This window comes from Arvicola amphibius, chromosome 11, assembly GCF_903992535.2.
Source record: "Arvicola amphibius chromosome 11, mArvAmp1.2, whole genome shotgun sequence".
In the NCBI taxonomy this organism is placed as follows: domain Eukaryota; kingdom Metazoa; phylum Chordata; class Mammalia; order Rodentia; family Cricetidae; genus Arvicola; species Arvicola amphibius.
The window spans coordinates 98416806-98430065 of NC_052057.2; the positions used below are offsets into that span (position 1 = coordinate 98416806).

General features: G+C 50.6%; 1 protein-coding gene across 2 annotated transcripts in view; it reads left to right on the top strand.

Annotated features, from left to right (window-relative positions):
• The window catches only part of Tmod1 (tropomodulin 1), a 76172-nt gene that overhangs the window by 48039 nt on the left and 14873 nt on the right, over positions 1–13260 (top strand). For both annotated transcript variants that reach the window (XM_038347175.1, XM_038347176.1), the window contains 4 exons: positions 3651–3740; positions 4910–5040; positions 6644–6751; positions 9862–10005. In XM_038347175.1, the coding sequence (XP_038203103.1) occupies positions 3651–3740; positions 4910–5040; positions 6644–6751; positions 9862–10005 (473 nt within the window). The remainder of the gene's footprint in view (positions 1–3650; positions 3741–4909; positions 5041–6643; positions 6752–9861; positions 10006–13260) is intronic.

The following is a 13260-nucleotide window of genomic DNA, read 5'->3' on the forward strand; positions in this document are numbered from 1 at the left end:
AGTGTTCTTTTTCAGAGTTCAAAAATAGTCCTTTTCGAGTTTTGAGGAAGATCTAGACTTAAAAAAAAAAGAAAGGAAAAAGAGAAAGAAAGAAAAGAAATCAAGTCTCCTGATGCTAAAATCAACCTGGCTGAGGTCTACAAAGAAGGAAGCAACACAAGATGTCAGGAGAGGGGTTTTCTTGGTAAGGCTCACTCCTGGTGACAAATGCCTACAATACAAGCCAGGGGAAAGCCTCAGTAGCCCCAGGCTGGTAGTGGCCATTTGTATTAAACCACACTCTCTCCCTTCTCCCTTCCTCCCCTCTCTTCTTTCCTTCTCTCCAGGAACTCTAATTTCTTCCTTCTGTGCCCTCCTATCTACGCATACCATCTCTCCTATGTTGTTAGGCCTAGAAGTCTCCAGTTGAGGGGACAATTTTAGACTTTAGAACTCTTAGTGGCCCAGCAGACACAGTACTGCCTTATATACTAGGAGCCTCTCTGCTCCACGCAGCAAACCTGTTAAGTGTAGGGATGCTTATCCTAGAACACGGAACAGGCTAAAACTGGGGGCATGGTCGCCTGGCTGCTCCCGTGGGAAGGTAAGAGTTCAGCATTCACACATGTGCAGCTTTGCAGCTATAAAACCCAGGGAGACCAAGGAGGAAATGACCTCTACAAGGTCACTCGAAAAAGTAGCAACAACCCAAGGCTCTTAACTCTTGGTCCCTCACACTCCTCCATGCCCCTCTCTGACCCATCACAGGATGCGAGGATTTAGGCACCGCATATGTTTTCCATTTTTATTTTTTGTTTACATATCTCCTTCCCCTCCTGTGTGCTCTGAACCGAGGCAGTGCATTTCATATGATCCCAACCTTGGCGAACCTGAGACCTCCGCTGTGTGGGGGCTGGAGCACCTCTCTGGAAGATGAATCTCCTTGACGGTGATGTGAATCACCTGCTGCTGACTCAGCCTCCGCTCCCTCAGCCCACGGGGACACAGCCTAAATTAAAACCTCGAGAGCTGGAGAAGCAGCAGCTGTCTCTCCCCAGCCCTCCTCAGGGCTGAGCCGATGAGCCGGCAAGGCTAATTTTAGCAAAGACTCCTAGGGGCGAGAAACAGAAGGGACTTTGAGATCATCTCTTCTGTGGTTCTCAGTTCCCATTTGGGGCACCAAAATCACCTCAAGGAACCAAGCATAGCTGTATGCTCCTGTAATCCCAACACCTGAGAGGCTGAGGCAGGAGGATTAAGAGTTCAAGGTCAACCTAAATTGCATAATAAAAAGGGAAAAGAAAAAGACGTCCAAAGAGATCACATCCCTCTGTCCAGGAAGGAGCTGGATATTGGTGTTTTACAGCCCCCAAATAGTCTGCACGTGCAGCCAGAGGGTCTTACATCACCCCTGACTGGACACAGGTGGCTGAAGCCAAGAGAGAGGAGTGGCTTGCCCAGGGTAGCACTGAGAACACGGTCAGAGCCAGAAGTTATTTCTGAGTCTTCTTAAGACCTGCCATGCTCTCTCTCTACCTAGAGAACATATCTAGTGAAATGTCTTAATTTATTTTTTTAAAAAAAAGGTCATCAGATATTTGCCATGTGTCTACTACATTCTAGAAGAGAAGGGAGAGCAGTGATACTCCTCCCTGACCCTGGGGAGCCCCAGCCCAGCAGAGAAAGCACACAGGTGTCCTGGAACCAGCTTTGTTATGAAGTACATTGTGGTGTAGCAAGGACACCTGCTACTGAAAGAGAGGGGAGAATCTAAGGAGCCTCCCTGGAGGAGGAAGAATCTTACCAAGTCTTGGAGTAGTGAGATAGCTAAATAAAATATAGACTGTCCAGTTAAATTTTAATTTTTTTTCACTTGTAACATCCCTGGCTGTCCTGGAACTCACTCTGTAGACCAGGCTGGCCTCAAACTCAGAGATCTGCCAGCCTCTGCCTCCTGGGTGGTGGGATTAAAGGTGTGTATTATCAACACCTGTCTGAATTTGAATTTTAAATAAACAGCAGATGACTTTTTAGTGGAATCTGGTGGATCAGGCTTGTGATGTCAGCTCTTTAGGAGGCTGAGACAGGAGGATCAACATTTAAAGTCAGCCTTGGTTACAGAATGAGTCCAAGGCCAGCCTGAGCAATGTAGTGGGATCCTGCCTCAAAATAAGAAGTAAAAAAAAGGGCCGGGAGTGCATCTCAGTGGTAGAGCACTTATCCAGCATGGCACAAGGTCCTGGGTTCAATTTCTAGACCTGGAACAAGGCCTACAACTCTTGAATAATTGATCTCAAATGTTGAACAGGGCATATTTATGCTAAGGGATCATCATGGACCCAAAGACCTTTTCTGGCCCAGGGCACATGCTACTCAGGTAGAGGGGCTGTCACCACCCTTGTTGTACCTACCAGTTATCCAGCCCAACCTGTTCCTCTTCTCTGTCTCTCCCGACCTCCAACTCCACTGCTTCTGTCCTTTGCTACCCACCATCCCTACCATCAGGAACATTCTTTCTCCCTTGTTTTGACTTGGCCAACAACTGGTCATCCTTCCCTTCCCGAGTCCTTTATTTATGCTCCTCCAGGATGCACTGAATCGTCCTTTGCAACACTTGACACCTCCTTGCTTAGGGTTTTAACAATGTAGGCCCTTGCTCAGCTCTGCTTGCTCCCGATAAGTTGTAAGTTACATGGACAGAGCCCCCGTCTTTCATGTTCAGTTCCCCAGAGCTGGCACACAGTGAAGGCACCGAGTAACTGCCAAAGAAGCGAATGAGTGAAAGAATAGCCAAGCATGTAGTAATGAAATTGTCTTGACATTTCCAGAAAGAACTTTCTGGCTGTTCTCTGTTGAATGTTGGGAAGTAGGAAGTAGGGAGAAATGAGAGCCAGGCTAGCTGTTCCACAGGTCCATTAATGTAGGTGCTTCTCCACTAACAATGGGGCAGTGATCTGATGACTCCATGTAAAACTGAAAATGTAAATCAAAATGCTTGGATACCCAGCTGAACACGACAAGACACCAGGCTGAGGGTGGCGCCGTCTTGGTTTTCTCTCCTGGTGGTGGTGGATTGACTGAGCCGAGGCTCACTGATCTGGTCTAGAATCCTGAATACCTTATCAGATGTCAGTAGTCTAAGAAAAAAAAAATCAAAATATAAATCAAAGCCCTGTTTCTACCAAAGCGCATCACTTTCAGGACCATCATAAAGTTGAAAATGTATAATGGGACAATCGTAAGTTGATGGCATTCAAGAAATAGTAGATCTTCAACCAGGGCAGAGGTTCTAGCAAGGGAGATGGGACAACCTGAGAGACCCAGGGAGGCCAAACGGGCCCGTAGGACAGAGTAGAAGATGGAAGTGCACTCCTTGAAAGAGATCCTTGCTGGAAAGACTCATTCTGTTGGGCCATGTTGTGTGGACTGTGCCTGTAGGTCTTCAAGGAGACCTGGGAACCAGAACCAAAGGGAGGCCTGGGGGAGGGGGGGGCGGGGACGACGGTCTAAGAGCCACATGAATGAGAGCGAGGATAAAGATGACCCACAGTTTTACATTCTCATGTATATGTTTCTTACCATGCTCCCAGCATGTGGAAGATGGGTCCCCGGGGGGGGGGGCATCTCTGTCTGCAAGAGCAGAGTCATGGACCCCCCCTTTGTCCCCACAGCTATCCTGGGCATGCACACGCTCATGAGCAACCAGCAATACTACCAGGCCTTGGGCAGCAGCTCCATCGTGAACAAGGAGGGACTCAACAGTGAGTACACAGCCCTGCTTGGTTGCCACCCCTGCCCTTGAGGGGCCCTGGGACTGGCTTAGAGAAGATGCGCCTCCTCCTGCATCTTGAAGCCTGTGCTCCCCATACTCAGGCTTGTCGCATTCTATGCAGGCAAATCTCCTCATCGCTTCCTTTGAGTCCGCTGGGATTTTATGTCTCGTTTACAAAGCCCCCTTCATCTCAAAGCCGCGTTTCTTCTAAAGGTTTTAGAGATTTGCTTCTTATGTTCGGTGCCTTAATCCTCCCAGAGTGGGTTGTGTGTGTGTGTGTGCTGGGATGAGATGCCTCTGTGCTGTTTGCCCAAATGCGTGTGTAACTGGGAACGCTGTACCAGTTACTCTCTGCCTTATCCCTTGAGACAGTCTCTCAGTGAACCTAGAGCTCACAGATTTGGCTACACTGGCTGACTGTCCAGTCAGTTCCTGGGGTCCCCTGCCTCCATCTCCCCAGTGCCAGAATTATAGGCACAGGCCGCTGCACCCAGATTTCTTTTTCTTTTCTAACATGGAATCTGGGAATGAACTCAGGCGCTCATGTTTGCGAGATGAGGACTTTACTGATCAAGCCCCCAACTTAACAATTTTAGTAGAGATCTATTTTTCCCACACAATAGTCTTTGAAAAATGTGTTCCTTACCACTCTGTGGGGCTCTTTTTTCTCTTCAGTTTCCGCTGTTGTTCTCTGTCCCATGAGACCCTTTGGCCTTTGGGCCCATGTCACATTGTCTCCATTACTTGACCGCATCATTCCAAGCTGAAATTTTGGGCCCAAAGAGAAATGAAGGTGCCAAAAGAATTAGTATCCTTTCTTTTGGAAGAGAGCTCCATTTCTTCCCAGCCCAGACCTCGTCTTCCCCTCCTCGAAGCCCACTGTGATAACAGGCATAGCTGCAAGGCCACCCCCACTGAAAAGACAAGGATTTGAGAGTCAGAGTGTTTAGGTGTTGTAACGACTCAAAAGCAGCATCCAGGGATACCCAGACCTTCCTCCCTGACTCCTTCCGACCTATCCTAGCCCCTGGTACCCTCTGTAATATGCTGCTTCCTGTAGACTCTGAACTCAACGCTTTCTCTCAAGGAGTCCTTATGTTGGAAGAAAGTGACCCCTGTGTTTCTGGGAGCCAGCTCCTTTTTTATCCGTCGCTCTAGGTGTGATTAAACCGACGCAGTACAAGCCTGTGCCTGATGAAGAACCAAACTCAACAGATGTAGAGGAAACGCTGGAGCGGATAAAGAACAATGACCCAGAACTTGAAGAAGTTAATCTCAACAATATCCGGGTAATGAATGTCCTGCTATTTCAATTCATGTGTATTGGGAGTAGGGGTTTTCAGTTGGGGGGTGGCTATGTCTTGACATACAGATAGATGCCAGCAGTCTAGGCTATATAGACCAGCAGGGTCCTGTCTGGACCTGGATATTTCTGGATCAGAAACAGAGACAAGCCTTGATATATGGGAACACTTAAGGGTTGGCCAGTGTCAACAAGCAAATCCCATAGTCCTGGTTTCTCTCAGAGGACAATTACAGGCTTAAAAGTCCACTAGAGGCCAATCCAACTTTGATCTGGATGCCTGCCATGTTGTGCAAAAACACAGAGATTCTCTGTGTTAAAATTGTGAGTCAGAACCACATTGCAGCACGGGACTTCAAGGCTGGCAAAGCCCCATGCCTACAAGACTCACAGGGTCACAAACCCCAGGCAGGCACTGCCCCTAAGACATCCTGGTCCCTCTGAATCATGCTCATACTCAATTTCATTTTACAGCCAGGAAAGGAGATGTTGGTACATGCCCCCAAGAAATGCCCAAACTGTGTGCCATAGCACTGTGGCTACCGGTGCAGGGTACAGGAGGAATGTGGAAGCAGGCCCAGCTGCCTGCCCACCTGCTCTGTGCTGAGGCCGCAGGATTAGCTGTGCGGGGTGGGGAATGGAAGCCAGCCCCTTCCTCCTGCTCTCCTTTCTTCTCTGCTTTCTTCTCAGCGGCTGCCAGTCCCAAGCACAATCAGATTGGAAACCTGCACCCCAGTTTGCTCCTCCACCTGGCTCCTTGTTCTTCTCCCACGGGGGCTTAGGTGACACTTTGAAATGAGAGCTCTGGGAAAGCATAGCCAGCTCTCTCTTGATGTCTCCTTTGTCTGCCATGTGAGAGTCACTAACACAATCCAGACTTGTATGTTCTGGGCGGTGACAGGCCCAAGTGATGGGACTTCGTTGGGAGGCCTCAGCCAAGGGCTTGAATACCTCCAGGTCTCAGTTTCCCTTCTACACCGGGAGGCAATTGGACATAGACCAGTTCTCATCTGTTGAGCTTAAAAAACATATGCTAATACTCAGGTGTCCCTCTGAGGTTCTTGTGTAATAGTGTGGGGCTGGCCTGCACATTGGCATGAAAAACTGTCACCAGGACCCAGACATGAGGCAATGCTGAGACCAGACCCTTTGGGACAGATGTCTCAGAGAGCATTCCGTCTTTCAGAACAGACCCAAAGAGGGGAAGAGAGTCCCCCAATGTCACACAGCCAGTCAGACATGCTGCCGGTCCCTGGGTGGAAGCCAGGGTCCAGCCCTGCCCTTCTCCCAGTCCCCAGTCTTTTGTAAATATTCCTCTCAACTTCAGACACTGAATGCTACCTTTTCTTAAGCCTCCCCATGCATGGAAGAAAGTTGTGGTTCCTATCTGAAACTTTCAGGGGTGATTTCATCTGTCTGTGTACTGGGGAATCCTCAGCATCTCAGCGCTCTGTCCCATGGCCCATTGAGAGACTTGCTAGGAGCTAGGCTGCATTTGGGAGAGAGCTACTGTCCCCTCACCTCTGCAAGCCACCTGTCCCCATGGCCCATGTAGGGCTGCTGTTCACTCTCCTGCCTTTTCTCTGCAGAATATCCCCATACCCACCCTCAAGGCCTATGCAGAAGCCCTGAAAGAGAACACCCATGTGAAGAAGTTCAGCATCGTGGGGACCCGCAGCAATGACCCTGTGGCGTTTGTATGTTCTGACCTCTCCACTCTGCTGTGTAGTCACTGGGCACTCAGGCCTGGTCCCACTGATGAAGAATCCTATTGTGGCATGGCGAGGGGACTCAGCTAGGAGCCAGGAAGGGATGTATATGGGACAGCCCTCGCACAATGCCCTATTCTCATCCCAGCTAATCCTTGCAACCACCCTGCTCTCAGAAGGGTGGGTATCCAGGGAGGATAGGCAAGTGGCTTTGTCCAAAGTCACACAAAAAGAGAAAAGCAGACCTGGGATCAAACAGCATCACATTGACACCTACAGTTGGTCTTTTTCAAACTCAACACTTCACGCTCAAAACTCCTTCCTGGGTACAGTGATGTGCACACCTGTAATAGCAGCATTCGGGAGGTGGAGGCAGGAGGATCAGAAGTCTGAGACTAGCCTGGGTTCCATGAGGCTCTGTCTCAAAAAACAAACAAATGAAAAAAAATGTTTACTCAAAGTAAGTTGTACTTACAAAGTAACTGTTAATTCTTTTTAAAAAATATTCCATACAAATTTCTTTCTTTTTTTTTTTTTTTTTTTTTGGTTTTTTTCCAGACAGAGTTTCTCTGTGGCTTTGGAGCCTGTCCCGGAACTAGCTCTTGTAGACCAGGCTGGCCTCGAACTCACAGAGATCCGTCTGCCTCTGCCTCCCGAGTGCTGGGATTAAAGGCGTGCGCCACCACCGCCCGGCTCCATACAAATTTCTTGACAGTCTGTGCATAGTGCTGAGTTAGGCTCTGAAAATCTGCCTGTAACCAGTCTCATATCCCACATCCATGGTCGTAGCCATAGTTGGGGCTTGAAGACAGCCAAATGGTCCAGCACAGTGCAGAGGTAGGAATTAGCTTCCCAAGGAGAGTAGGTCACGGAGTAGTAGGAATCAGCCCTCTTCCAGTTCTAAATTAGGTGAGACTGATTCCTGCAGGTGCTTTTGAAAGAACTGAATGAGCTCCCAGTGAGGGGCAGAGGCAGTTCCCAGGCTGCCAGTGTGGGAACTTCTAGATCAATGACCCCTGACTGACCTCGATGGTTCCCAAGTCTGTTTGTAGTGACTTTGCTGGAGAAACCGTGTGTACTACTTGTTCATGGATCAGAAGCAAGGCACAGCCATGCTGGCACTCAGCTCCGTGCCATGGATGGTTTAAGGGCATGGACTCCGTGCCAGGCCGACAGCTGGTGGCAGCCCTTTATACCTGCATACCTATCACCAAGTGCTGAAATGCTTCTGGTCTGCTGCTAGACCAGGTGCCAGAGCCCTGCAGGTCCCACTGCCTGCCTGGCTTCTCTCTCCTACCCTCTGTTCCTCTTTTGTGACCCATCACCCAGGATCTGACACATAGCTCAACAGGGTTCCAGGGCCTGGTCCCAGTTAGCGGCATGCACAGCTCATGGCCTGGCACACCTGCCCACTGGTTGTTAAACTGGCTGGTGGTTAGGTCAGGCCAGGCATTTCCCGGGAGGGAGTGTTGCTGGTGAGGCTCAGGGAGACCACCCTACACAGGTCGGGAACAGATTGGTCACAGAGAAGCTGACACACCACCTCTTGGCATGCTGGACTGCGGGAGCCAAAGGAGGAAAGTGGACAGCATGAAGGCTCTCTGGGAGCTGGGTCTCTGGCAGGGTTCAGCAAGCTGGGGGAGCACAACAGGGCAGCCTTTCCTGGCATCGCTTCTGACTCCCTGGCACACAGATCACAGTGTCGCAGGTCTGTCGGCTGCTGGTATCTTCTTTCCCCATGACGCATAGTTTCCCCCAGCTGCTAATTACCTCATTTCCTTCAGAGGCTCCGATTGTCATCTACACCCCCTGGCTAGAACCCTCTCAAACGTGCAGAGGGCCATCTGAGCCGTACTCTGCAAGCCAGCCCTGTACTCTCTGGGGCGCAGAGAAAGACCATGGTGACATTTCAACAGGGCCATAGAGGAGACAAGCCAAGCATCCACGGGGGATACGGAGACTCACGGGGGGGCCCTGGTGGTCATTGTTTGATGCCTACTGTGTGCTGGACACTGTGTGGTTAAGATGGGCGGTGGCGGCACATGCATTTAATCCCAGCACTTGGGAGGCAGAGACAGGCAGATCTCTGTGGGTTCGAGGCCAGCCTGCACTACAAGGTGAGTTGTAGGACAGGCCCCAAAGCTACAAAGAAACCACGTTTTAAAAAAACAAACAAAAAAACAAAAGAACAAAACCAAAAACAGATATTAAGTTACATTTTCAGCCTATGAAGGGTAGATTGTCTAGTGGTGGAAACACACCAACGATAAACAAGGAGGGGTGTGAGACCCTAGGGAGACAGTTCAGTCAGTAAAGCGCTCGCCCTACAAGCAATGAGAACCTGGGCACCATATTGAAAGCTGGGAATGGTGGCTCACTTGTAATCATAGCGCTAGAAAGGTGGACACAGGAAACCTCTGAGGCTCCCTGCCCCCACCAAATGTAGACTAACTGGTGAGCTCCAAGGCAATGAGAAAGATGCCCTCTGAAAGGAAGATGGTATTTATGAAGATGACATCGGAGTTGTCTTCTGACCTCCGCATGCACATACACATACCCGCACATATGTGAGCATGCACGCATATGAGTATGAACACATACACATGCCTGCACATACATGAACACGCACAAACAGATACATATGCACACAGACACGTACACGTGCACGTGCACACACAAAATAATAACAATTGGAGACGTGAGTGAAGGAGATGTGGATAAGTTCTGAGGTCACAGGGAGCAGGCCCTGGGTAGCTGGGATGTCAGCAAAGCTCTTGGAGCCAGAGGCATTGAGAAAGGCTTTGAAGGATGAACAAGACTTTAGCCAAGTGAAACAAATGAAGCAGAGAAAGGCTAAGGGGTGGGAAGGCACTGAGCGTGTGCAGCAAACCCAGAGGGCCAAGGCTGTGCAGGGAAAGAGAAACAGGTCCAGAGGTCTCTGAGTACTGATGAGCCATCTCCTGAAGGGGTGTTTGGGACCATGGCAGGTTGCGGGAGAGCAGACACAGAGGCATGCTTAGAAAGGCAGCTCCAGGGACCGCCTGGATCTGCCCCATCCTTGCCCAGGGTAACTCACGGGTCCTGCTTTTCTCCCAAAGGCACTTGCCGACATGCTGAAGGTGAACAAGGTGTTGAAGACACTGAACGTGGAATCCAACTTCATTTCCGGAGCTGGGATCCTGCGCCTGGTGGAAGCTCTCCCACACAACACCTCTCTGGTGGAACTGAAGATCGATAACCAGGTGAGTCGGGCCGGGCCTTCACCTGCCCGCGTACTGCTGGTGGAGCAGAGGACACTGGTGACAGATGTTCTAGAGCCCACTGCGAGCCACCTCCAGATGTTGCTGTCCCAACCCCCCCACCCTGCTGCACTACCTTCTTTCCAGTGCTGTCAACTTCATCATGTGCCCATGAGTGGTGGAACCCACGCATCAGCTCCAGCCTTGTCCCTTGGCTTTGAGAATGTCCTTACTTAGACCCAGAGCAAAGGAACATACTTCTAAGCCCTGTGTGTCACCTCAGTCGTTTTGTTGAGGGCACAGATCCCACAAGCCACGGGGCTCTTCACCAGGGACACCCTCATTACCCTCTGTCCCTGCACTTGAGGTGACTTTAGAGTCTCCTCCACATGGCACCTCCTCTGTCTTTATCCCACAGAGCTCCTGCTTCTCTGGCTTCCATGGTCCAGTCAGTTCTTTGCAGGCAACTCTTTTGGTCTTGGTTGTCTAAGAGAAAGTTAATAACCGGAACTGCACGCGGCAATAGCTTGGCTGTTAGACAGTTGCAGGTTGCTGTGGGGGTGGGAGGCTCAGTGCCGCCGTGTGCCCACCGTCTCTGATCTTCATCGCTCGCTGTAGGATGCGGGTGTGGTCAGCCTCTGCTGAAAGAGGCTAAGAGAGGGGTGACTTCCTCAGGGTCACACTCAGCACCCAAGAGGCAAGATTTGAACCCACAGCTCCCCAACCCCAAAGCCCATTCTCTATCCATGACTGTGCTTTGCTTCCTTGACTAAGTTACTATCTTCTTTATAGACGGAGAAGACTGAAATTTTCTCTGCACTAGCAAATGCGGCTGAATGGCTGTGTATGTTTGTTTGGGGGAGAAGACTGGGGGTGGGGTGGGGTGATACTGTGAAATACTTATTGTGCCCAAGCAAGACCACAAGTTACTTTCTTCTTGTAAGATGTGGCAGACAGAAAGAGCCTAGAATAAAAATGAGCAGATTAATTATAATGAGTTTGTGAGTCTGTCACAGTCAGAACTAAGCATCACCAGCTTCCAGAGGCCTCATCCTAGACATGGCTTTTAGAAACTTCCCAGCTTGCTCCCAGTCCTGTCTCTGCTCCCATGCTATAGACTTCTGGAACATCCTATGCCCCGCCTGCCCATTCCCTGCCTAGAAAACCCTCCTCTTGCTTTGGGTGACTTTGTGCTGTATGGAGTGTGCTAAAGCATCCTGGGCCAGCATAAAGGGCTATTGCGTTCTCTGCCTGGCTGCACCTCAGTGATACACTTGGGAGGTCGGCCTTGAATCACCTGGGCTAACAGGAGTGTAGCTGGTGGGAAGTGCAGACACTACATATAAGTCCCTCCTTCCCTCCTTCGTTCCTTCCCTCTCTTCCTCCTTCCTTTCCTCTCTCCCATTTGGTTTTTGAGGGTCATTATACCCCTGCCTTCCCTGCTTAGCCTCCACAACTCCTCCAAGCCTTGCTGCCCAGAGAGAGCTAGGTGTTGTGGTTCCCCGGCCCTTCGGCATCCACATGAGCTCCTCAGAGCTAGGTGCTTCCCCAGTGGCTCCCCTGCCCTTCAGTATGCCCATGAGCTTCTCAGAAGATGGTTCTGTGTAGGAGTCTTCTCCTTATCTCAGTGCCCAGCCCGGTACCTGGGTCTCATGGGTACCTGGTAAGCAAACGTGTCCCAGATGGTTACACTGGTCACTGCAGAATGAGAGGGGGCAGAGAAAAACTCTGCAAGCTGTGTGCTGTAGAGAGAGCACTTTCTAATGTATAGAAAGAGGCTACATCAGTCAGCCGTCTTCCTGACTGAACTTGCTGCTGTACTGGGCTGGGCATCTTTCATACGCTGGTAACCTTGATGCTACATTGACCTTGACTGTCTCTGCCTTGTCCTTTGACCATTGCTGACCCTGATCCCCTGAGGGTGGGAAAGGCAGAGCAGATGGATCACAGCCTGCAATAGCACCCTCCCTGCCAGTCTGGCTATTCTTGTGACATCTGTCCTGGTCAAGAAGGAGTCAGAGCATCAGCTGAAACTTGACCCCAGGGTAGACCCTCAGTCAAGTGGTGGCTTATGTCAAGCCGTTCACCTTCCCTGTTTAGCTGTGTTCCACCTGTGCCCTGGGGCATTAGAGACTTTGTGCTAACCATTGCCTTCACCCTGGCCAGACACCCCAGTGTAAGAACATTCACTGCCTGGCCTCAGCTTCCCCTCTTGTAAATGAGGATAATTAGCCACTGTCCTAAGGGGCTACAGATCTGGAGACCAACACCATTGGTGACTTTGAGAGTCACTATGCAGGTTGTGATCTCACACACTACCCAGAGGGTGAGTGCCCACAGGACGCATGCTGGCTGCTTTGTGTCCCTGGTCCCACTCTGTGCTCACCATGTAAGTGATTCTGACTGCCACATGGACTGTGTCACCTGCCTCAGGTCACGGAGTTAGTGACCGAGGAAGATCCTGGCTCGGGTATATATGACTCTAAAGCCCACACACGGTGTCTGTTGGGGTTCTTAAAATGACTGGTTTCGTGAGCTTAGCCTGGCCTTTCTCTTCCTCATCCCCTTGGCCATGCTGGTCTCTGCTAAAGCAAGGCTCCAATTGAGTCTTCTAGGAAGCCACACTGGGTAGGAGGGGAGACAGGTGCAGAAATGACCTTTGCGTCAGGTGCTCTTGTAAGCCACAGATGGGGTGGAAGTGGGTGAGGCCCAGTGGAGGTATCAGCCATAGTCAGGAGCAGGTCAGGGCGGGTGTCAGGGAGAAGGCGGCAGAGAGTATCAAAGAGAAACAGAAGTCAGGGTACCCAGGAGAAAAGAAAATAGAAAAAAGGCTGGGGAGAGCTCTGAGCCATCTAGGCAGGACTCTGGGGGCCCAGAAGAAGCCTGTGGAGATGAAGAGGCAAAGGGCCTTGTGGGTAACCCTGTAGGTTCTGATCTGACGGGGTGGCTCCTGGCTGGAGTGAAGAGAAAGCTAAGGATAAGAGGCCAGCAGAACCTACAACCAAGACTTCTGGCCCTGGGGTGGCACTCCTGCCTAAGTGGGGGCCTCAGGCTGTAATGGGGCCTGGTGGGGAGGGGCTGAGTGGATGAAGATTGTGGATGAAGGTTTCAGGTTGGAGGCTTCCCTGGCCCAAGCTCAGGGAAAGGCCATGCGTGCGTTGCAATGTGTCCCAGGGGCCTGGACACAGTTGTCTTCTCGTGGTGACCTGGGTAAAAGGGAGGGGCCAGGAGGAAGTGACAAGTGGCATTGATTTATTC